This window comes from Coffea arabica, chromosome 2e, assembly GCF_036785885.1.
Source record: "Coffea arabica cultivar ET-39 chromosome 2e, Coffea Arabica ET-39 HiFi, whole genome shotgun sequence".
Classification (NCBI taxonomy): domain Eukaryota; kingdom Viridiplantae; phylum Streptophyta; class Magnoliopsida; order Gentianales; family Rubiaceae; genus Coffea; species Coffea arabica.
This window is the reverse complement of record NC_092313.1, coordinates 26,744,287-26,769,894: the sequence shown is the minus strand read 5'-3', so window position 1 is coordinate 26,769,894 and position 25,608 is coordinate 26,744,287. Positions and strand designations below refer to the sequence as shown.

General features: G+C 36.9%; 4 protein-coding genes across 5 annotated transcripts; 3 read left to right on the top strand and 1 right to left on the bottom strand.

Annotated features, from left to right (window-relative positions):
* Positions 1–163: 163 nt before the first annotated feature.
* On the top strand, positions 164–5,623 carry LOC140036182 (uncharacterized). Its single transcript, XM_072077486.1, has 5 exons — positions 164–665; positions 782–898; positions 1,012–1,926; positions 2,179–4,804; positions 4,912–5,623. Exons 1-5 carry the CDS (start codon positions 164–166, stop codon positions 5,621–5,623), a joined length of 4,872 nt encoding a protein of 1,623 aa, XP_071933587.1.
* Positions 5,624–5,983: 360 nt separating this feature from the next.
* LOC140036181 (replication protein A 70 kDa DNA-binding subunit B-like) lies at positions 5,984–8,418 on the top strand. The gene is made up of 11 exons (XM_072077485.1): positions 5,984–6,127; positions 6,224–6,497; positions 6,594–6,690; positions 6,792–6,916; positions 7,004–7,082; positions 7,173–7,302; positions 7,391–7,404; positions 7,634–7,754; positions 7,884–8,073; positions 8,184–8,246; positions 8,324–8,418. Exons 1-11 carry the CDS (start codon positions 5,984–5,986, stop codon positions 8,416–8,418), a joined length of 1,332 nt encoding a protein of 443 aa, XP_071933586.1.
* Positions 8,419–15,589: 7,171 nt separating this feature from the next.
* On the top strand, positions 15,590–21,476 carry LOC113732216 (ras-related protein RGP1-like). 2 transcript variants are annotated; one of them, XR_011840583.1, is made up of 3 exons: positions 15,590–16,140; positions 19,369–20,021; positions 20,862–21,476. XR_011840583.1 is itself a non-coding variant. In XM_027257874.2 (2 exons), the coding sequence occupies exons 1-2, from the start codon at positions 15,899–15,901 to the stop codon at positions 19,817–19,819; spliced, it is 693 nt and encodes a 230-aa protein (XP_027113675.1). In that variant the 5' UTR covers positions 15,590–15,898; the 3' UTR covers positions 19,820–20,412. The 2 variants fall into 2 exon arrangements, 1 of the variants encoding a protein (XP_027113675.1); XM_027257874.2 differs by lacking the exon at positions 20,862–21,476 and having other exon boundaries at positions 19,369–20,412.
* On the bottom strand, positions 20,736–21,853 carry LOC113732215 (pathogenesis-related thaumatin-like protein 3.5). The gene is made up of 2 exons (XM_027257873.2): positions 21,599–21,853; positions 20,736–21,480 (listed from the first exon to the last, which is right to left on the bottom strand). The coding sequence occupies exons 1-2, from the start codon at positions 21,642–21,644 to the stop codon at positions 20,825–20,827; spliced, it is 702 nt and encodes a 233-aa protein (XP_027113674.2). The 5' UTR covers positions 21,645–21,853; the 3' UTR covers positions 20,736–20,824.
* Positions 21,854–25,608: the final 3,755 nt, after the last annotated feature.

Genomic DNA, 25,608 nt, shown 5'->3' with positions numbered 1-25,608 from the left:
ATGTTTATGCATTTACTTGCTAGATGTTCGGCTCAAAATAGCTAGCTGTTTATCTTTTATCTTAATATATGCAATGTTGCAGCGTGTTTCTCTCATAAACTCAAAAAATAGCTACCCTCTGATCTTTTGCCTCGCTGTATGAAATACTATAGTAAGTTTCTACATGGACCGCAATACCGTTAGACGTATACATTATGCTAATATGCCAAAAGAGAAAAAGGATGAGTTATTGCAGCGAAGACGGGAGCGGTATGCTAGGAAAAAGGCAGGTAACATGCATACTGCTGAGCAATCTAGCTATTCAGCTATGCCAGAAGAGCAAAAAAATAAAATTCGCCAGCACAGGAGGGAGTTATATGCTGCGAAAAAAACAGAGCACGTTGCTCCACCCACGGCTTCTACTCCTGTGTGCAATGTCCCCAGAGTTAAACATTGTCAGAAAAACTATAGGGCCTTTGCCAAGAAGCCTCCCCCAGAGCAAATTCTGAATGCTTCTGCACCTGAGACGTGCAGCTCTGCACCAAACCCTATTCCTGACAATAATGAATTAGCTGATTTGTTTGATAGCATATCCACAAAACTCCAGTCATCATCATCTGCTTTGCCTTCATCTGCTTTGCCCTCTTCTTTAGCTACTACTCCTGGGCAGTCTTGTGTGCCTGAAGGTGCGATACTCAGTTTAAACTCTGTTTCTTAACAAACGTTTGCTTATTTATCTGAATGGCTCTTTTATAAATGTTTTCAGTTCTTATGAGTTTTTCTTATGAACTTGCTGTGCCAGCGTATACTGACTCCCTGGTTGGAGAAGGAACTTGTATCATCAATGTTGAACCATCTGATTCCTCTAAACAAAACGGCATCCAACAGATTCTTGTTAGCACACAACTCCAAAATAGCGGTTAGTTTTAGTATATATTTTACTCTAACTGTGCCTTCAAGTGCTACAGGTCACATTATTTTTCCTTCCCCCCCCCTTGAATTTGATTAGTATATGGTTTTGTGTGTTGTTAGGTAAGCGACAAAGGACCAAAAAAGGCAGTTTTTCTCGCTTGAAACAGATTCCAACTGAAACATTGGTCCTCCCTGATGCGCCAATGTGTCAACACTGCAGTGCTAAGCGATTCCATTTGGAACCTCCGAATTTTTGCTGTTCAGGTGGTGAGGTTTCGGTTGTTCATCCTGTGATGCCTTACGACCTCTTCCGGCTCTATTCTGGTACAGATGAGGACTGCGTTCATTTCCGGAAGAATGTCCGCACATACAATAATAATCTTGCCTTTAGCACTTTTGCTGCAAAATATGATAAGGATCTGACCAAGAATACTAAGGGAGTTTACACTTTTCGTGTACAAGGCCAAATTTATCACCTTCTGAATAGTCTGAAGCCAAATGGCCATCCTCCTACTGGTATCCAGCTATACTTCTATGATCAAGAGGAGGAACTGTCGAAGAGACTTGATGCTTCTCCAAGATTACGTGACAGCACTCTTAAACTCCTAATGGGTATTCTTGAACAGAATCCTTATACCAAGGTTTTCAAGTCGCTAAGAGAACTTCCTAATCTGGATGACCATAGTATATTTCTTAATTCCAATCCAGGGCTTGATCAGCGTTTATATAACATGCCAACGTCTTCAGAAGTTGCTGCAATATGGACAGAGACTGACAATGAAGCCTTAGACAAGGGCGCCCACATACAAGTTTATACTCATGCAAATACAAGCCATAGAATTCAGCACTATTTTGCGTGCTACGATTCTCTGCAATATCCGCTATTGTTTCCTCGAGGTGAAGCTGGCTGGCACTATGGTATTCCAAGAAACACCACTACTGATAAAAGAAAGAGGAAGGAAACTGATGATGGTGGTCTTGTTGATGCCGCTCAAATAGGAACAGCTATTGGTCTTATTCAAAGGGAAAATGAAGGTATCTTTATTTCTGAAGATCATTCTTCGTTTGCTGTCCTACATTCAGTTTTCCCCTCAAGGGAAGAATTTTACTTAATTCTGCTTATTTTTTTTATTGCCATTTTTGCTGCCTGTTATTTACTCTTTTATGTTTGTCCTCATGTCTTGTTTAAAAGTCTTTTAAACTTGTCCTACCAATATATAATTTCTTCAATGGTTAATTGGTTTTTAAAAATATTAAATTTCTTATCTTTTGTTTTTCATTTTTTAGCTGCTGAGGAGGGAAAAAAGAAACGTGACACTGTTTCTGCTCGAGAATATTATTGCTACAAATTGCAGATTAGAGACAATGATAGGTCAATGCTCTTGCACACAGGGAGACTCTTGCAGCAGTTCGCCGTTGATATTTATGTTAAGATAGAGACCTCTAGGCTTGAATTCCATAGGAAAAAACAAAAAGAAATTAGAACTGAAATTCTTAAAGGTGTAACAGATAGCATCTCTTCTGGTCAGACCGAAGGTAGTAAGGTTGGCCGAAGAGTTTACCTTCCATCTTCCTTTATTGGTGGTCCAAGGGACATGAGACGGAGGTATATAGATGCTATGTCTTTGGTCCAGAGGTACGGTAAACCTGACATATTCATTACCATGACTTGTAATAGGATGTGGAAGGAAATACAGGACAACCTCAAATACGGAGAAGAAGCTCAGGATAGACCTGATTTAGTTTCAAGAGTGTTTAGAGCAAAGTTGGAATTATTAAAGGCTGAAATCACAAAAAAGAAAATATTTGGTGAAGTTGCTGCTTGTGTGTATGTGATTGAGTTTCAAAAGAGAGGACTTCCTCATGCTCATATGTTGATCATTTTGAAACCAGAATATAAGCCCCTCAATCCTGAAGCTTATGACATGATAGTTTCGGCTGAAATACCTGATCCTGCGAAGCAACCTCATTTGCACTTTCTGGTTATGAAACACATGTTGCATGGTCCATGTGGTTCGTTAAAAAAAGATAATGTTTGTATGAAAGATGGAGTGTGCAAGAACCATTATCCAAAGAGCTTCACTGACTACACAACTTATACAGAGGATGGTTATCCTCATTATAGGAGAAGGATGGATGGTCGCTGTGTAAGAGTAAGGGATCATTTGTTAGATAACAGATGGGTTGTTCCATATAATCCATACCTTCTAGCATTGTTTGACTGCCACTTGAATGTGGAAATCTGTTCCACTGTTAAGTTAGTTAAGTATCTGTACAAATATGTTTATAAAGGACATGATCGTGTGAGCTTTTATATCCACTCTGACAAAACCTTTGAAGATGTTGATGAGATTTCCGACTTCCAGTCTGGGCGATGGGTCGCTGCTGCAGAAGCTTTTTGGCGCATATTTCGGTTTGGTTTAAATGAAATGACCCCGAGCGTCTACGCATTACAGGTCCATCTGCCTGGAGAGCAAATGGTTTCTTTTCACAGAAAAACTAATCTTGCTGATTTGGTTGCTGATGTTGACTTCTCAAAGACAATGCTGACTGAGTTCTTTTATATGAATCAAACAAATAAGTATGCTCAGGAGCTCAAGCTGCTTTACAAACAATTTCCTGAGTTTTTTGTATGGAAGCCAGCCAAGAAGCGTTGGTCTCAAAGAAAACGGCGAAAAGTTGTTGGCCGATTGGTGACTGTTAGCCCAGCAGAAGGAGAAAGATATTTCTTGAGGTTGCTTTTGTCTTGTGTCTGTGCACCTGCTTCATTTGACCACTTGTTGACTGTAAATGGCATACGTATGAATTCCTACAGAGAAGCTGCTTTCCAAATGGGATTGTTACAATCAGATACGTATATCGAAGACACCCTTGATGAGGCTGCTACTTTCCAGATGCCTTCTTCGCTCAGAAGCTTATTTGCTGTGATGCTAGCTTTCTGCTCCCCATCAAACCCCAAACACCTGTGGGAAAAGTATGAAACTGAACTATCAAGGGATTATCAAAAACATAGTTCACTCACTGGATATTCTTCTGAATACATCAGAATGTTGGTTCTTCAGGAGCTCAGCAAATTTTTGGAACAAATGGGTAAAAGTGTAAATGATTTTCACTTGGTTTCTGATTATCTTGGTGTTACATTGGATCAGCGGATTACAAAGGAAATTGAAGCTGAGAGAAGTGTTCAGTTCGCAGAGGAGGATTTGCTAATGTCTTCAAAATTTAATGCAGGTCAGAAATGTGCCTATGACTCTATCATGGCACAAGTTTTCTCGACCAAAGCCCAAAGTTTTTTCATCGACGGCCCTGGTGGAACGGGGAAAACTTTTCTTTATCGATCACTCCTTGCTACACTGCGTTCTCAAGGCTATATAGCCATTGCTGTAGCATCGTCCGGTGTTGCTGCCTCCATTCTTCCTGGTGGGAGGACTGCGCATTCGCGCTTTAAGATCCCTCTTGACATATCTAAAACTAAGGCTTGCCAAGTTAGTAAGCAAAGCTCTATTGCTAAGTTGCTTATAGAGGCCAAACTTATATTGTGGGATGAAGCTTCAATGGCTAAGAAGGAAACAATCGAAGCATTTGATATGCTTCTTAGAGATATAATGGAAAGCGATGATCCTTTTGGTGGCAAGGTAGTGGTTTTCGGAGGTGATTTCCGGCAGACCCTACCTGTGATTCGAGATGCAACTAGAGATGTTTTGGTTCAGTCAAGTTTTGTTAACTCCCCTCTCTGGAGTGCTTTGCAGAAAATTACTTTAACTGAAAATATGAGGGCTGTTATGGATCGTGCTTTCTCTGAATTCTTGCTACGGATAGGCGAGGGCCGTGAACCAGAAGACAAAGACGGCAAAATATCTTTATGTAAGGATATGATCATCCCTTATGATGGAAAGGAAGCTTCTCTTAACAGGTGACTATATTTCTTCTGTATAGTGTTACTATATCATTTATTTATGTGATAGGTTACTTTTAGTTGACCCTCGGTATTTTGTTCTGACTTTGTGTTTTAATCACCAGGTTAATAGAATCTGTTTTTGGTGATCTAAACATCTATGCTTCAGATCCATATCAGATGATTAATCGGTGTATTCTATCACCAACAAACAATGCTGTTGATGATGTTAACCAGATCATTATTGATAGGTTTCCTAAAGATCCGCATGTTTATATAAGTTCTGATAGAACTTTAAATGAGAAAGATCAAGGCGACTATGAAGACTTTCTCAATTCTTTAAGTCCAAAGGGGTTACCCCCTCATAAGCTGATCTTAAAGGAGAACTGTCCAGTTATTCTTCTCAGAAACTTAAACCCAATGGAAGGCCTTTGTAATGGCACCAGGCTTATATGCCGAGAGCTCCGGCACAACACTATTTGTGCAGAGATTGCAGTGGGTCAGTACTGCGGTAAAAAAGTCTTCTTGCCAAAGATTCCTCTCCAAACTTCCGACGGCGAAAAGAATGGCATACCCTTTAAAAGAACTCAGTTTCCTATCAAATTGTGTTTTGCCATGACGATAAACAAGTCTCAAGGACAGACTTTGGATGATGTAGGGATTTACTTGCGTGAACCTGTTTTTTCTCATGGCCAGCTATACGTTGCCCTTTCCCGTGCAAAAAGTTCATCTGCAGTTAAAGTCCTAATAGTGCCAGCAACATATCGTGACACAGTCACTGAATGCAAAACTAGAAATGTGGTCTTTGATGAAGTTCTTACGTTAGCTAAGCAGTAGCTTTTATTTCTGGTTTGTTTTTCCCATTTGTCAATTTACTCCCTTAAATGCTCTATTTTTGGATTGTACTTTCCTCATCATTTAAATAGTTAAGTTTTGTATGCAACTGTTCTTTGACCTTGAAGTAAATCTTAATTTGCAATGTGGGATTTTATTAATCAGCAGTATAGTGGATTGTCCTGCTTTGTTTTAAGCATAAAAAAGTTGTATCTTTAAGCATTTGATTGTAATGTTTTCTTAGCTAATAGGAGGAGTTGTTGCTGTAGTTAAGAATGCCAGTTCAAAGGAAACCCGAGGCAATTGTCCCAATACTACAGGTTCATCAGTTATACTTACTTAAAACTTTTCTTTTTTAGTAGAATGGTGAATCTGCTCTGCATTGCTGATATCAGACCAAGAATGAGAGGATGGTCAGCCCACGTTACTGTTCAGGAAAAGATGCACGTTGCTTCTTCACAAAAGTCTCCCACAAGATACCAGAAATTTGTTTTTGCTGATGAACAGGTATGAACCACACTTTGTGATGAATTGATTGGTCTATATTTTTGCTTAACTAAAATAGTATACAGAGTTAACATATTCTTTTGAATGTAATACCAGGGATCCAGAGTTGAGGGAATTATGTTTAATGCTGCTATTGAAAAGATGGGAACAAAACTCCATGTTTTTAAGAAGTATCTGATATCAAATGCTGATGTCAGAGAAATTGAGGAGCGGTATCAAACTAATGGCCTTACGATGCAGTGGGTGATAAGCACACAAACTGTTGTTGAGGAGCTTAATGAACAGGGGAGCATTGTTTTGCCGTCCGAGTTCGCTCCTATAAGCTTTAAAGACTTAGCCAGTTATGCTGATTCAAAGTCTCAAACTGTTGGTCAGTATGCGTTCTGCTTCTGATCAGTTCTTTTGTAGTCAATCCCAGAACTTTGATTGAAAACCTAACTAATTACTTCTTTACATCGTTTATCAGATATTATGGCCGTAGTTGTTGACGCAATGCCTGTTGTTCCAATTAAAAATGATTCGCAGGAGTCATTTGTCCAGAGATTTCTTATTGTGAATGAAGAGTATATCATTTTGTCTTTGCTTCAGAATCTTTCAGTCTCAATACAAAATTGTTTATGAGTCTTATCTAAAAAAATATTCTTCCTGTTGCTTTACATGTTAGGATGGTCCCTACTGTGCTATCTTTGTGGAATGCATTTGTCGAGAATGAAGGGAAGCTACTTACAGACCACCGCAACAGGCATCCAGTTGTTATATGCCGTAGACTTAAAGTTGTCACGTACAATGGTATATAGAATCTTTGATCCGTTTTGTTCATGCTCAGATAGTATTGTTTTACTAATTAAACTCACCTTGTTGTAATTGTTCTAACAGGAATAGCACTGTCAACAAGAAATGACTCAGTAATTGTTGTTGATCCACCTGTTGGAGATGCTAGAAGCCTAAAAAATTGGTAATCATTAGCGTAAAAAAAAAGTACATTTACGTTTTCGATTCCACTGATTATTTATCTGCTCTGCTCTCTGTTATTATATATGCATAGGGCATCAAGGAATGACAAGGAATTACTTGCTCTCCGCCGTGATAAGCCGTATAGTAACCAATCTCCTAAAATGTTCTACGGCCCTCAACAAAAACTAACTGCTATACGAGATGTTTTGCCAACTGAAAAGGTGAGCTGCAGTTGTCTTTTATTGAGTAACTTTCCATTTCATTCTACCGCCTGCTATAAATCAGATAACACTATTCTTATCCTCAAAGGTTTCGTGGGTCAAGTGCATGTTCTCTTTTGAACACATACTGCAAAAGTATTGGTATATGGCATGTGTAAAGTGCCGTCGCATAACTTCAGCTGACTATGGATGCACTTATACTTGCAACCATTGCAATGAAAAGCAATCTGCTCAGCCAAGGAAAGATATTTACAGCAGTTTCTGAATTTCTCCAACCCTGCTGAATGTCTTGCATAAATATTTATCTTTTTTTCACATGTAACTATTGCAGATGCCGCTTTGATATTGACCTTACTGATGAAACTGACACGCTTACAGCATCAGTTTTTGGTGAACAAGCCGAGGCATTGCTTGGATTTACTGCTTTACAAGCAATAGATTCCTTCAACAAGGTTTAAATGAGCAGTTTTTTTCCCTTGTTTAATTTCAGGCCTTATATACGTAAAAAATAGACAATATATGTATATCAGACCATGCCATATCTTTGCTCTAATTCCTGCAGTTTGTTTCCTCCTTAATAGAATGAAGACCTGCCTTTAGCTAGGACCCATGAAGCCTTGAAGAATAAAATGTTCATAGTACAACTTAAACCAGGAAGCACAAGAAATGATGGATCATATCAGAACTACACTGTTGTATATTATTTTGAAGAAAATGCTGAGACTGCCTCTGCTGAGAATCAGATGCATGTTGGTTCGAAATCTGGGACTGGTGCGCTTCTTGAAGCTCTAAGTTTTTTGATGTAGATGTGATGCTTTTGCTATAGCTGTTTCCATGTATGTAATAACTAATTTCACTGGCCTTATATTTTCCTTTTGCAGACAAGGAGAGCTACCTTCAGAATAGTAATGATCAGGCTACTTCTTCTGTTGCTTTACCTCCAGGTATGTAGTTTGAACTCTTGTTCATACTAGCTTTCTTAAAATATTATTTTGACTGTCAAATTATTATTTTTTTTCAGAGAAAGAAGAATTGCCATCTAAAACACGCCGCTGTCTTCGAAGTAGTTTTGATGAATCTGAGGAAGCCACTTCAAAGAAGCAGCGCAACAAATAGTTGTCAGATGGCAACAGTTGCTAAGCAAGTCACTGTTTGCTCATGAAGCTACTTATGTTATTAATCTCATCGTCCTAAGCACTTTTAACAATCTTTTACAAGCTGCTAGCTTTTGTTGCCAAGCTATAGAAGTTTCGTTACCTTTTCTTTTCTCAATACATTCTGGATGGCCGTAAACTATTTATTGTTTCCAAGATTTTGTGCAACCAGGGTAAAACTACAGTTGCCTTTTACTCCATTGCAGTGTAGCAGCGCAGATGTCCATTAATTTCATCAGGAACGTGCTTGGTTCTTTCCTACCTTGATAGATATAACCATTTGCGCAATTAATGTTTCTCTACTCTTGGAGTTTCCAGCTTTGTTCTGTTTGGTTTTGGCAGATTTTCGCTTCAATAACTATACCCGAGCCATTTCCAGTTAGGTTAAAGGTCTAACACCATAAAGATGGACACAAATGCTACCATTTTAGCCACGGCCATTCATTACATCTCTGAAAATTTATTCCTAAGTGCTTTCATCTACCTACCGTATTTACTCCCTTTTAACTATTCTATAATTAAATCCAAAAAGCTCCCCTAGCATATAAGGACATACAAATGCCTGGCCAGCTGCACTTTACAAACTCAGACTTCTCTAACATTGCTGCAGCTTTTATTGTATATCGCCCCTTAGCATTTTCCCTACTCACTTTCTTCTTATTGTGCTTCCCAACGTGCCAATGACCACACAAAAAAATCCTTTCAGGAAATGGGTTGCCATTCCCCACGACAGCAAAACCAGGTTCTTTCTCTGTACTTTCAGCAAAGCAACAATCCATGCTGCAACAATGGTTGAAAATCCTGGGGAACAGAACATGTGTTATATAAAAAAAAAATTCCTTGCGGCTTATCCGCAGGTGCTAAGCTATACAGGAGAACCATCTTTATATTCGTTTAACTCGATTACTCAGTGGCTGCAGAACATAATCAATCTTCCACCTGAAGCTTTTACAGCCACTGGTATACTCATATCTTGCATCTTTTATATTTATTGCTTGAAGTGTCTTTCGTTTCTCATACTATAACCTTGTCTATAGATACAACCATCGCTTCCCTTGAAAGCATACCAGTCGGACGACCATGGTGCTTTGTTTTTTTCTGCTCAAATAGGACCAAACAGGTTGGTAAATAAGAATAAACCTGTTTTCCAACTATTCGTTTCTCACATAATAGATTTAACTCTGTTTGTTTCCCCTTCTATAGAAAATCTCTGCTGATCTTTTTGATTCAATTGGATTCCAAGATGACATAACAATTAAAGTGTATCATGGCATACGCTGCTGGAATATTAAAATTAAGGATGGATACTTTGAAGAAGGTTGGGAACTGTACTGTTCAAAGAATTTACTCCACAAGAATGACATGGTCTTCTTTAGAATCAAGGGAAAATTATCCTATGATTCCATGGCTTTCTGCACTTCCCAGTCACATATTCTCATGCCATGGACACTTCCTCTGCCTATGCTTTCAAACATTACATCTAATGTTGAAGCATCTGGTTCCTTGTTGAGACACCAGCCCGATTCATGTACTATCACCTCCTCCATAAATCAGTTTCTGCAGCACGATTGGACATCCTTTGTTTCTTTCTACCAGTTTTATACAAACCGTTCTAAGCACAGCTTGGTAAATACTTTCCTTTATACTATTTATTTACACCTGCATTCTTAGCTGATCTAACAAATGTTTTTTTCCCCTAAAATAGGCCCTTCCACAATTTGCTGACCTTCGGCTACATGAAAACACAACACCAACAGTAATTCTTACAAGCGGCTATAAAACGTATTGCATTGGCATGAAGCAGAGATCCCTCGACAAAAATTGGGCCACTTTCGCAGTCGATCATGCTCTTTGCCCTGGAGACATATTGCTTTTTATTCCACAGTCGGCCACCTCTTTTGCTGTTATCATATTCAACAAAAAAGGCATTGAAAAACTATATCCGTGGCATTTTAATTTCACTGTTCATCTAACTTAGTCCGTGTTGGGTTACTAAGTGCTGCGATAGTCTTTGAGAATAAATTGTAGTTCTGTGTCTTGCTCTATTTTATAGAGCTTTCTTTCTACGGAAATTGTTTCCATTATAAATCTTGTTCTATTCGGCTCCAATCTTCCTAAAGCTCCAGTTTATTACTGCTTATTTTTTTGCTCTTATTTAACCCATATACCAAAAAAAAAAACAAAAAACCATTAAAGAAACCCCATATACCAAAAAAAATAACAAAAACCATTAAAAAAAAACCCCCATTAACCTAAGCTAATATATCCTCCTCCATTACTTTCCTTCCACATCATATACTTGCCTGGGCATCTTCTCTTTCTATACCACCGCGCACCGCGCGGTTTATGCCTCCTAGTTTAGCCTTGCTATATACGCTTATCCCTTGATTTAGAATGGTTCTCCACTTTAGAATAGTTCTTCATATTATTAAGCATATAAACATGGAGTTATTCATCTTGCAAAATGTTTCGTATTTAGATTTTCGGTGGAAGGGACATCGTAAGAGCATTTTTTAACCCATCAAGGTGCAATTTTCCGGGTTCGGGGATGGGCCTATTTCTTTTCTCTCAATTGGATAGTCATGGGACTTGGGCTCCCGGCTCCTGCCAATACCATGCCAAGTCTTGTTCACACAGCTCACTTCAGACGGCTGATCCAACCTAAAGAGCTCTCATAAATCAATTTTGTTAGACTGGCCCTTAAAATTTTGAGATTACAATCTATAGATTAATTAAAATAGTTTCCCACTTAGATATTCGAATTATTCCAATGCTGCGACCTTTTTCTGATAGGAAGATCATTTCACTCAAATAACCTACACTTGTGATAGAAGATAAATGAAGTCAAATATGATACAAATACATAAAGATCTGAAATAAACAAATTTGAAAAATCATTACAAATAAACGTAATATATTGATACTCTAACATATCTTCCATCAATCATTGTAATTCAATAGATATGTGCATGTCTCCCAATAGACAGATCTAATAAAAACTAGTTCAATTTTAAATAAGAAATTTAAATCTGATAATGATAAATGAAGAAATTATAGATATAAGAAACTAAATCTACAAAATCTAATATTTAACATAAAATGACAAAAAAATTAAAGAACTCTCACAAGAAAAAAACTCTATGAGAGAATAAAGCTCTTATTAGAACAATCTACGATGGAAGAAACTCTTACTATGAGATCTTAGGAGAGAAGAATTTTTCATTAAAAGAACCCTATAAAAGACTTGATTGAAAAAAGGAAAACTAAAAACTACAAAGATAGCTCCCTCTTATAAGAAAAAATCAAATTTATCTAGTCACTCTTAAGGTTGCACGGCAGTCAAGCAGCTTCGAGTTGATCGCAAATAACTCGATTCAAAGTTTGACTCAAGTTTGGTTAACATTGAATTTGAGTCAAGTTCGAGTTCAAAAATTCTTAACTCGTTAACTCGTGAGCCGACTCAATTTTACATATTTTTTATTTTAATAGTAAAATTATATATATAATCATAATATTTTATTATTTATTAATAAAAATTATTATTTATTAACAAAAAATTTTTAATAAATTTTTTTTATTTTTTAAAATTCGAGCTCGACTTGAATTTGACTTGTGGTGGGAGAGAACTTTTGTAGAACGGGACAGCCGCGCCCGAAAATCACCCCGTTACTATCCATCTACTTTATTTTGTTAATCATCTTATGCAAGCTGATTGCAGTCTAGTCACTAATAAAATTTCTTGTGTTATATAAAAAAAATTGAAATGAATATTGAAAATGCTAAAGACTCAAACTCTTTCCCAACATGTAATTAACACAACATTATAATTTAAAGGCCAAGTTTACAAAACTCTACTCGTATAGGGCTAATATAAAGATACTAATCCCACCGCATTGGGAATTAGCCCTACTCTACGGGTCTGTTTGGTTGGAAGTAAAATATTTTTCTTGGGAAAATATTTTCCGTGGAAGTAATTTTCCATGAAAATCATTTCCCTTTCATCATTTTCAGGTGTTTGGTTAGCTTATTGAAAATATTTTCTTACTTCATTTTTCTGGTGTTTGTTTAACTTTTGAAATATTTTCACTTTTATCTCTATCTTTACTTTCTACATATTATAACTACATACTTCTTCCCATGCAAAATAAGAAAATTTATCTCATTGTTTAACTTTTGAAATATTTTCACTTTTATCTCTATCTTTACTTTCTACATATTATAACTACATACTTCTTCCCATGCAAAATAAGAAAATTTATCTCATTGTTTAACTTTAAAAAATCTTGGAGAAATGTATATATGAATAAAAAATATCTCCTTAAGCAATAAACAAATTGCTGGCCATTTAGTGTCAAATATCAATCACATGCAATGCTTATTGTGACATATATCTTGCACTCTTACTGCTGAAAGTTTCTCTAGAAAAGAATGTCCCTATTATACATAATTAATTACTAGCATAGGATGAGCAGAATGAGGTTTTTTTTTTTTTTTTTGGATATACTAGGGGGAGGGTTGGGTTGGGTTGGGTGGTACGGGGGAGGGAGTGTAAAGAAGAAATCATGAGTTCGAGTCCTCTTATTTATACTAAAAAAAAAAAAAGAACATACTACAAGATGTTTTCAGTAAGTTTGGAACATACTACAGGCGGGATGCATGCATTTCGGAAAACAACTTCAGTAAGTTTGGAAGGAAAGTTGTTTTCCATAAGATGAGTGAAAATATTTTACATAGGAAAATGTTTTCAGTAACTTTTGTGCAACCAAACACGGGAAATTAGGAAAACATTTTCACCTGAAACAAACGGATTCAAAGCCAGGAGACTATTTATTTATTTTTTATATTCCTTTTTGTCATAGTTGTTGTGGACTTGTGTCCGTTTTAGCTGCAAATCCACCTCAAAAAAAAAAAAATAAATAAACTAGAGCACAAATTGTTTACATTATTGATTTTGATATGTTCTCTTTTACCAGCATTAGTTTCTTTAATTCGTGTTTTCAGTATATGCCGTGAGGTTGATATGTTTCTCATACTAGCATTACTTTCTTTTATTCGAGTTTTCGATATATGACATCAATTAATTATTATCTTTTTGTTAGCTTCATAAATAAATAGGGAGAAAAGCTGAAGAAATTTTGTAAAGTACATTAGACAGAAAAAAAAAATTGTAAATACAACATGAGTTCAATACGAGTTTTGAAAATAAAATGGGTACCTAGCTAGTCTTTTTCGTTCAACACTTTTTTTCTAAGTCAACATCAAAGACACAACTTTATCATCATATCTTCGTGCATTTTTCAAGGATATCTTCGTGCTTTATTTTGAATTACCATCATTATGCAGCAGAACTATTTCTTATAAGCATTCATAAAATTTTAAATATCAACACTGTTAAGCCCTACCGACCTGGAATCGAATTATCACAACTTTAATTTGTTCAGAATGATGGAGAATTGTCATCAAGTGGACAAGCTCAAGTGGGGTGTACAAAATCCTTTTTTGAATATTCATGGAATTGCTTGGCTTCATATGGTCTTGTCCTCAATTGATTTTTAAAATATGTGATTTTAGATTCTGATTTTTTTAAAAAAAAAATTATTTTATTATGTTCTAAATTATTTGTCATATCTTGATTTAGGTTTTTTTTAATTTAAAAAAAAATCTGAAGATTCTATTTTGGTGCCTTTTGATTCTAATATTTTAAAATCAACTTTTATACAATCAGAAACAGTTAAGAACCATGGGAAAAACACTAAATAGGATTCAAACCATTTAATATATAAAATAAACTTGACTAAGTAAGTGTTGTTTACTTTTGGTTGGCCAAATAATCCAATCACTCGCACATGAACTAGTTTTGACGTTAAACTTTTTAAATTTGACTCAAATTCAGACCTCGTCTGGCAAGTGAGTTTTTTAGGTATTTGTCTAAAACTTTACTGTAACTTACTGTAGAAGTTTTTGGAAAATTTTTTTAAGATTAAAAACTTTTTTACCTTTTTCTCTTTCTCTTTCTTTTTCTTCCTTTCCTTTTTCTTTTCTTTCCTCTCTTCTTTTTCTTCTTCTTCCTTCCCCCTCCCCCGCCACCTTTGCCTCCGACGTTGAAGAACTAGCAGCCATGGTCCAAATTTTTTTTTTCCTTTTCTCTTCCCCTCTTCTCCCTCTCCCTCTCTGCTCCCCTCTCCCCCTCTCCTCCCCTTCCCCACTCTCCTCCCTTTCCCCCTCTCCCTTTGCCCAATCTGGTCGCGTGACCAACTCGCAGATGTGGTTTGGTCGCGCGACTAGCCGATCTGATTGCGCGACCAGATCGCAGCTAGGGGAAAGGGGAGGGTGGCGGGGGAGAGGGGAGAGGGGGAGGGAGAGAAAAAAAAAAGAAAAGAGAAAAGAGAGGGGAGCACCAACAGATCGGTCAAAGGGGGAAGGGGAGGGTAGGAGAGGGGGAGAGGGAGAGGGAGAAAGGAAAAAAAAAAAGGAAGGCCGGCGCCGGAAGCGGCGACGGAGGTGGTGGTGGATCAGGGTGGGGGAGAAAGAAGAAGAAAAGAAGAAGTTTTTTGTGTATTAGATTTTGAAGTGTGTAGGTTAAAAATTTTGATAAGTTTTTTTGGGGTACTGTAGTTAAAGTTGTTAAAAAATTAGTAGCAGACAAACTTGATAAAAAACTCAAGTCACAAACAGGGTCTCAATTCAATAAACATAAACTTTAGAAAATATATGTAAAAACTTCAAGTTATCGAGAATGTATTCTAAAGAAACTCACTGAAATTGCACTCCAATTCGAGCAAGCCAATAGTGAATGCACTTTCAAATTTGTGAACCAAACTATCAAATTAAACATTCAAGTCTAGGCCTTCATTCTCTCTCTCTCTCTCTCTTTTTTTTTTTTTATGGTGTAGAAAAAGCTTGTATAGTTTTAATTTTGATCATCACCATGAATTAAAATATATCCTCCAAATCACAAGTAGCACAAGTAATTTATATTATCTAAATGGTCTGTACTTATCAACTGAGTCAACATGTGTCGACTGTTCATTTGTATACCTTGCAAATAACAAAGAAAAGATTATAATTAAAAGAAGAATATAATTAAATGGGAAAAAAAGGAGACAAATAAAAAACAGCTTGGTGGCGCGCAGAAAAGCCGTTTTCGTTACCAACAAAAGAAAAACAAAAGAAGGTAAAAAGGATGAGCCATCAGCCATGTTCAACTCGTCTACTCACTACTGAGTCAACCCCGATTTAATCACAAAATAAATAAAAAATAATCATCTGCTCTGCTTTCTCCATTTCCCATTTGTTTCCTTCTCGAAACTGTTCCGGTCGTCTCTCCCTTGAATCCTAAACCTCCTTTTTTACTTCTTTTCTTTTAGCAGTATTTGGTATAGTTTTGTTGATCAAGAGTAAGGAGGAGCAGGAGCAGGAGCAGGAGCAGGAGTAAGAGGAAGATGTCGAATTTGTACGGCGGAGGTGGTGGAGCAAATCTGAATCAGAAAATTGATTATGTGTTCAAAATAGTACTGATTGGGGACTCTTCCGTCGGCAAGTCGCAGCTGCTAGCTCGGTTCTCCAGAAACGAGTTTAGTCTCGATTCCAAGGCCACAATCGGGGTCGAATTCCAGACGCGGACTGTCGTAATCGATCACAAAACCGTCAAAGCTCAGATTTGGGACACCGCCGGCCAAGAAAGGTACTTGTAGATATCTTATATTAGCCGTTATTCATTTCAGATTTAGTGAAGTTGTTTGCTGTTGCTTGTGTGTGAAAACTGCGAATGAAGGTTTAGTTGTGTGATCTGAAATGATTTTTGTGTAATTCTCTGGTATTTCTTTTATTTCGTTCTATTTCGATTACTAGTAATTTGAGTGTGATGTTGCGGGTTTGAGATTCCAGTAGTATTAGATTTGTAATTTAGATGAGCTAATAGTTTGCTTTAGCCTGTCATGCTTTTTCCTACTCTGTCAAATAGAGCTCCAGCAAATGCTTCGTGTTTAATTAAGAATACGATGTTGTATGAGGGAAAAAATAAAAGAAAAGAAACTATTAGTTGGAAGGTTGCAGTCAGATTTTCGAAGCTCATTATGCCATGAATTTAACCGTCGTGATTTAGTAGTAGTGTATGTGTTAGGAGAGCCTTTTGGAGTGGAAAGAGTGTCAGTAGTTCTGTTGTGAACCTGGGATTTTGGAACTGAACTAATGACTATTAATCATGAGAAAGCTGGTATTTGATTCGAGCTGTGGAGGGCTGTGTTTATGTAGCTTATTTATCATAGTTGTTAGTTATTCAAAGAGTCAATTCTGTATACATTGTCAGATTCTCTGTTTGTTTGTACAAACTAAATAACAGAGAAGGTTCCCCACCTTCAAAGATAGAGACGAGGTGATTAAGACATGGGGTGAACATGTTTGCCCAGAGCTTAAATTCTTTGGTGAGATAGAATATTTGGAGCTACACTGCATGAGAATGTGATCGTGAGAGTGCAATAGCATCACTTTCTTTCCTTATTATTTACCACCACTATGTAAATAGCATGCTATAATTAATTGCTCTGCTTATGGTGCAGAAAGTTGGCTTCACCATGATATGCTAGAATGATGAATTTGGGTCTGAGTTCCTGTTGTTTATGCCTTTTGAAATGATTTAACACTGATTGCTATCTGGTAGTTTGTAGATTCTAATAATTCATATCATGGATATTTGTGTCTGCCAAGAATTTTTTTTTTTTGGATCACAATAACTGGTCTTTTTTAAAAGAGTTCTTTGAGAACTTTAAGCAATAATTATTTAAGGAGAGTGATTGCTTGTATTTTGAATGTGATGGATAAGTTGCTTTTGATTCAACGTGATGATCTAGAGAAGTTCATTTTCAAATAACACTTCGACTGTCTTGTGAAGCTCACTTCTGCTGAATTATGGATTCCATGGGTCAAACTGCTAGAGTTTTGAATCTTAATTCTGCTAGAATTTGAATAAAACTGTTAAAAGATATGACAGATTATGCCCTTTTCGGTGATCAGGTTTCTTATTTGGTGAGGAAATAATCTACCACATATCATGATTATTATTATTATTTGGGTTATTATCCAAATATTGATATTCTTATTGCAAATTAAAGAAATGTTGTTGGTTTTATTTGTAATCCCAGGATAACGAAATTGATTTCTGAGAAGTCTACTTTAAAGTTTGTTTCTGAGAATTAGACTTTAAAATTGATTTCTAGGGATCGACCTTCTTCTTTCAACTTCTTTTTCTATGACTTCCACCCCCTCTCCCCCGCAAAAAAAAAAAAAAAAAAAAAAAAAAATCAACACCCTGCAACCCAAAACATTATCCACTGCCCTTCTTAACTCTTCACTCTCCTTTTCCTCAAGTCTCTTCTCCAATTTTTCCAATCAAACAACGAATTCACTTTTGATACGCAGCCACCAAGAGCCATTGCTAGTAGCACTAGTTCTAGTTTTGTAATCATTTTACTACTTGCCAACCTCCTCTTTTGATTCTTTCCCTGCACTTTTTGCTTGTTGGTATCCTTATTTTGACGTACTAATAGGTTTACTTCTACTGCTGATGACGATGAGTTCTTCTGCACTGGTTGTTCACCATTGACAGCCGTGGTGGAAAGGGAATTATTAGGAGTGAAAGAGGCTGGAGCGGTGGGGCACGTGGTCTGCTTTTGTGGCTATTATTTTACTTTGTTCTTTCTCTACGCATAGAGAATTGATGGAGCAGGAGAAGGGGAGAAGGAGAGTGAGGAGTGTGAGGGATTTTGGGAAAAAAAGAACGGCAGAGAGAAGGAACAATATCTGGGAGCGCCAATAGAACGAAGAATATATATTTTTTAATTTCTAATAAGCGCATCAACTTTTGATAAATAACCCCTTATTCTTTTATTGTTAAATTGCTGGATTCACACAGTTCATAGTCTTTGGGATGGTATGTCAGTTCATAGTCTTTGGGATTCACACAGTTCAGTAATATTCTGCAATGATTGCAAATAAATCTCCTGGTATCCATCATTGTATCTTATTAAGTTGTGATTTACCTGACTTTGAACCTTGATGGTTAACTTCTTAAAGGAGTTGCTGCATGATATACTGATTTTATCACATCAAGATAAGGTTCTGATGCAAAAGAGTTTTTGTATCCACAGTGTAAGTGAAAGAAATTATTGAACTGTTAACTATGTGATTTATCTAAAAGTTCCAAATTGAAATGGATAGCAGCTAGCTGCTGTAGGATTGGATATTGAAGAAAAGTTGATATTAGATGTTATATTTGCCAAGTGGCCCAAAATTTAAAAAAGATTTGTCCTTTGTGTATGTGTATGTGAGAGTGCACCAAAGCAACTGAGCAACATATAATTGTTGCTGAGGTACGGAAATAAAAGTTGATTGGTGCCTCTTATTGTTTTCTTGCTGTAATGCTATCCATTGAGCTTTGCCTTGTTAAAGTTGAGTATCTTCTTTCATGGTAATAAGCACAAGGATATGGTGGGGTTGGGAAGTTTGGGCAATGGAAAAGAAGTGGTTCAATATGCAGGATCTGTTGAGGCTTCATATTTTGATTTAAACTACTGTGTGCACATTCAATGATTTTATGTCTTTGTTAGTTTTGTTAAATTTTGATATTTGTGATTGAATCCGTTTTCTAAGATCCCTGGCGGCCAGAGACATCAGACTCAAGATCTCTTGAGGACCAATTTGTCAAGTCATATAAAATTGTTACTAGATTTTTATATTTTTCTTTAATTCCTGTTTTGACTTATATCTCTTAATGCATTAAATAGATGTAGAAGTTTGCTACTTAACTGATGGACTTCAGTTTCTTCTCCCCAACCCCTATACTCTTTTCACCTCATTTTATGTTACATCTGATTAGTCAGTCAATTTGATCAATTGTTCCTTATGGTTACCTCAGATATCGTGCAGTAACAAGTGCATATTATAGAGGTGCAGTGGGGGCTATGCTGGTTTACGACATTACCAAGCGTCAATCATTTGATCATGTTGCTAGGTGGTTAGAGGAACTGCGGGGCCATGCTGATAAAAATATCGTTATCATGCTTGTAGGCAACAAGACTGACCTTGAGAGTCTTCGTGATGTATCCACTGACGATGCTAAAGAGTTTGCCCAGAAGGAAAACTTATACTTCATGGAAACCTCAGCACTGGAAGCAACTAACGTCGAACCTGCATTCATTACAGTTCTAACAGAGATATATCGAATTGTCAGCAAGAAATCTCTTGTCGCAAATGAGGAAGCAGAATCAGAAGGAAAATCAGCTCTTCTCACGGGAACCAAGATAGTTGTCCCCAGCCAGGAGCCTGTACCAGGGGGAACAAAGTACAGCTGTTGTGGATCTTCATGAGAGAACCCTTTCATGGGAAATATATCTCTTTACGCTATGAAGCAAGGATTCCGTCTAACTGTCTAGACACATACAAACACACACCATATACATCTCTCTGTAGTGCATGCTAGGATTAAGCGCACGTCTTTTTGAAAAATCTCAAACAGTTAATTCTTCCAAGGAGATGCTGCTGAGTGAATTACAGATCCCCCTATATGAGGTCAGTTTTCCCCTCATTTTCCAGAACTCGTTGTCATCTAATAGTGTTGGTGTTGCCCGGATATTCTAAATAAACCTTGATGCTTTCGGGTCTTGCAAAAAAGTGAAGCCGAGAAGAGTCCTCACCTCAAATTTAGAGCGCAACACTTGTTATTTTGAGTGAACTGAAGCTTAAATCAAGTACAAATGCATTCATCTTTGCTTGCTGTATAATAAATACGTCCTTGTGACCTATGTTGACAATGCTGTTCGTGGTGGGCGATTGTATGAGCAGCTATTTAGCAGAGTCTGTGCATTCATTCTTCCTGTATGTTCCGGGCTTACTTGAAAACTCTGTTGTCGGGCATAAGTATGCTAGTTTAATGCATTTCACAAATATGGTGCTTTCTAAAGACTGCAGGCTCTATTTTTTTTTTCTGGGAAAACATAATCTCCATCAATGCTCATGATTGTGCTTATTTGTACGAATTAAGCAGACCGTCTTTGTCGATAAAAATTTGGACATACAAATTATCCTGGTAATCAATTTGATTCAGAGCAAGTAATACTACTACCAAACGTCAAATAATCAGTATAAGAAATATCGTCATGTTGTCCTTGCCATGATTAAGGTAAAATTTTGTGCGAAACTTACTGATCCTCTATAATAATTATGGGCGACATGCATCAAATAAACCCACTTAATGGATGAAAAGGTAAATAAAATTTATCAATCTTCTCGAGTCACCTGTGACCATGATTTCCTTTCTTTTCAGAATGGTGATAGTGTTGCTGCAGTAATTTCCATCGCCTTTCCCCTTGTTATCAGCAGAAAATTATAGAGTAATCAGCTCCTTGGCAGGTAAAAGTACTGGTTGGATCATCAAAAGCATAGGAATAAGCTGTTGGGCAGGCAGCTTTGAACTCTTTAGAATACACTGAAGGCTTGCACGTATTTGGGTTACTGTAGCTTCCTGCACAACAGAATTCAGGTTTACCAAAAGCAAGGCATGCACTTTTGCATGCAACCACCTTCCCATCTGATGTAACTTGCAGTTCTGGTCGACATTGCCTGTTCAAGTCTGCAGTACATTCTGCCCCGGAACAATTTGTCAGAGAAGGGACTATAGAGATCGGGATGTTGAATCCATCCACAAGGCTAATGTCATAGAAATCCTTGGGGTTATCAAGGCTGAACTCAGCAAGCGTTGCTGGTGGCACACCACCCGCGCCATTACATCGTAAGGCTCCGCCGCAGTCACCGGTGGCGCACTTTCCGTTGCCGGTTTCGTCAAAGGTGCATTGGCTGCGTGCCCAGAAGCGGCCGGCCCATCCAGTTGGTGCAAAGATGGTTGCAGCAGAATGTGGTAGTAGACGGAAACCACCGTTGGCTAGCTGGGGTTTTCCTGCATTTGCTAAGATCCCTGGCCATATTGTGACCTCACAATCATTTCTGAAAGTGAATAATTTTGCATCAGCTCCTGGAAGAGTACCAAATCCAAAAAAAAAAAAAAAAAAATGGATCAGGATAGAGAAAGAGTTTCTTTAAACATCAATTCAAAAACATGAAACGGCTGTAGAGTCGAACCAGTAAATTACCTAAATAGGAGAAGAGTAGGACAAAGCAGAGGCGCCATAAAGCCATGAGTGGTACAAGAGTGGTGAAGAAGATAAAGCCGCAGAAGACATGATTAAAAAAGAATCAGGAGCACTATTTGTAAAGAAAAGGGTTAGCTACTTGGCTGATTGAATTCAGTGAAACTGTTGAGTCACGAGAGGAAGGGAAAATCAACTAACTCGTTAAACTTTACAGCTTATGCATCATGCCCTTTAGTCCTCATGCAAAATAAAATGCTGAATTGTTGTAGCTCATCTTGATGTGATAAAATGATGACCGAGTAAACAGAGCCATATTTATAGGAATATATAGTTGTAGAACAATCAAAAGAATCTCGCAGCACAAGAAGACAATCTTTACATGTTATTAACTGCACAAATGCCCTTTGATCTCGAACTAATTATTTAACTTACTAGAATATTAGTCAGAATTTGCTACAATTTTTTTGGTAGGTGAGTCTGCTGGTACGTTCCAATTAGTGCTGTCCGTGAGGACCAGGGAATTAATTTATAAGGCATGGATTGGAAGGCAGCCCCCTCCTATTTTAGATATACCAGGATTTCAGACAACAGAAATCTCTTAGGCTCCATCTGGCAAGTGAGTCTTTTGGATGCTTGTCTAAAATTTTACTGTAACTTACTGTAGGGGTTGTAGAAAAATTTTTTAAGTGTGTAAATTTTTGGATATTTTGAAATATATAGTTTTAAAATTATGAAAAGTTTTTGAGATTATTGTACCTAAAGTTGTTAAAAAACTTATAGCAGACAAACTTGACTAGAAATTTGCTTGCCAAACAAGACCTTAGTTTCATCAAAAATTTCCTGCCTAACCCTTGAATGTCGTTGTACATTGTTATCACTATTAATCAGAAAAGGGTCTTGGACTTGTGTGCCTAATTTTCTATTGTAGGGCAGTTTGATTCAATTGCAATTGACTTTTCTGTTTTGGGCTTGTAGAATGGTGTGTTAAGACAGTTTAATGGCAGATTAAAATTAAAGTAAAATGGATTATTTCTTTTATGAGTAAAAATGGATTTACATCCTCGTGTATGTGAAAAATAAATTTTTGGACTTCCAAATCTTTTTCAGCAAAAAATAATGGTGAAATCAGCTCCATTGCACGTAAAAGTAGTTGGTGGATCATCATTAAAAAAAAAAAAAAGAGGCTTTAAGCACTGGTCTTTGAACACTTGAGAATATTTTCTGTAGGCTTGCACTTTCCAGGGCTGGTGTACTCTCCAACAAATATTCAGGTTTACCAAAAGCATGGCATGCACTTTTACATGCAAACTTCCAATTCTTGTGAACATATTTGATTCCAGGGATGTTCGTTGTAGGGGCACATTACTGTTGGACAATCCAGCTGTGAAATAGGAACGTTGAATCCATCTACATGGCTAGAGGTGGCAATTTGTCCCAAGTCCCAATGGGTTACCCATGCCCATGGGGACTTTGGGCGGGATGGGTACTAAAATTTGATATTGGGTTTAAAATGGGACAAATCCCAATTGTACCCATTAATTGATGGGAAATTTTGGGAAATACTTGGGTACCCATTGGGCTCAAATAGCAAGGGCTCCGTTTGGATTAGCTATTTTTAGGGCGTGTTTTTGAAATATTTTATTGTATTAGTGTATATGAAAAATTTTTACTATAAAATTTTTTTGAAATATTTGATATACTAATATGGATGGGATGTTTTTTGAGTTATTGTATATTACTGTAATATTGTATTTGAAAAACTTATTTTTTGAAAAAATAGCCAATCCAAACGGAGTCTTAGATTCAAAAATTATCTTTAACAATTTTTATAGTCCTTTATTTGTTAATCCAATTTTTGGTGGGAATCCTAAGTATAAAGCATTTGTATGTTTATTTAATAAAACTAAAAGAAATTTAATAAATCAAAAATATTAAAATTATATAGAAAATAAAAAATGAATTAAAGGAAAAAAAATATGCAGAAAATAGATTTGGGTATTGGGCGGGATCAATCTAACCCATCCCAAAGCGATCCCGCCCAAGTTAGTCCCAAAACACATATGGGTAAGGTTGGGCCCAAACCCATATGACTCGGTTTTATCTCAAACCCAAGCAAATCCAGCCCATCCCGCCCATTTTGCCACCTCTATACATGGCTAACATATCATAAAGATCAATAGGGCTATCTTCCGCCAGCAATATTGGCAGTGCATCTTTCTCTTTCGTTTTAGATTCTCTTTTAAAAACCATTTCAAAATAGGTAGTATTTTTTACCAAATAAAAATAGGCTTAATTTTCTTTTTTGTAAATGATCTGTAAAGAATATCTGATATCAATACAAACACAAGTGACATTTTGACCAAGAAAACAGAAAAGGCTTAATTCATTGTAATATGCATCTCTGAAATATTTATTACCGTGGAACGTACCATCAATCGCACTAGCTTGTTAAGTAAAAGTCCCATTAATTTTTTTTTTTAAATAAAACAAAAGCTAGGTAGAGGGGAGAAATGAAATTTCATCAAAATTTTGGGGGTGAAAATAAAGACTTTCAATAGAAACTCCAAAATTTTCTAGAGGCCAAAAGGAAATATTAGGACTTGGGGAACGGCTGGCCTCCTCCCTCGGCGTAGACCCGGACCGGATCCGTCAAATTATTACGGGTACGGGTAGGGATTTAATTCCGTTACCTGGACCCGGATTCGTTTTGTCAAACAAAAACACGGGTCGGATACGAAAAATAGTATTCCGACCCGTATTCGACCCGGATCCGAATATAAATGGATTAATAATTTAAAAAATATATATTTATCAATATAATTTGATTAGGGTGATGTATTTGAGTAAGGTTAATTTGATTTCTTTTCTTATTTAGTTTTTTTTTTGTATTAGTTAGAAATTGGTTTATAAATATATTTTTTTCTCATTTTATTAGAAATTGTAAGTTTTGATAGATTTTTTCGGGTAGACACGACCCGGATCTGAGACCCATCGGATCCGGATCTGGAACATAGAATAGAAGACCCGTCGGATAAACGGGTCGAATTCGGATCCGATATAGTATGCCGGGTCCGAGCCTAGAATAATGAATTTCGGCCCGTTGACAGGCCTACCTCGGCCCTCAGTCCCATTGGCTCTGCCATTGATCATATATAGTCAAGAGTACTAAGTCTTTTTTTTTTTCCGGATACGATAGACATATTACTACTCTATGCTATGGGAATTGAGGGGTGACCCAATAGTACCAAGGAGGGAACTGAACCACCATTGGTTTAAACGGATGCCAACGCATCTGCTTGCGAAACATTTCAGGAAGCTCTGAATTTTTGGAATGCAGGCCAAGGGATTCGAGAGTAGTTGGTTATAGTCAAGAGTACTGCTGATGATTATTGATGTCATTTAATCTTGAAAACCTTAAAAACATGCAAATCATATTCCGGTGAATATAGCCAAATCTCAGTCGTGTGGGACTGCTTCTTATTATCGGAAAAGGGAGTTTAACATTAAGTGTTGAGGTTTATTTTAGCTGAAATAGCATCTTGAATCATGTGTTGTGTAACATGTCCCTCTCATACATTTTCTAATTTTCTTCCTTTCCTTCAAATTGATGCTTTTCTCGCATCTTCATTCGCTTAGGATCTTTTGTCTCAATATTTTGTTTCGAATCTTATTCTACTCTCTAAATTCGGTATCAATACTATATCTCATTATCCTAATTCGAGTCCATCTAAACCCCCAGCAAAGCTATGCAGAAATAATCTTCTACCAAATAACCAAAGGCTTTCTACGTATCAAAAAATTAGTTCATGTCGGCAAGTAACTAGTACGACCAACAACTCCGTTCAAGAAAGTTATGCAGTAACACATCATCAAAGTTCAAGTGAAGTCCCTTTCAACATATCTCAATTAACCCGCTTCAAACAAACTTTCAAAATTACTCCAAGTTAGGTTTTTGAAAGTGGCTTAATTTGCCATTTACCAAAAGCAGGAAGGAAGGTAGTAAAAAAATG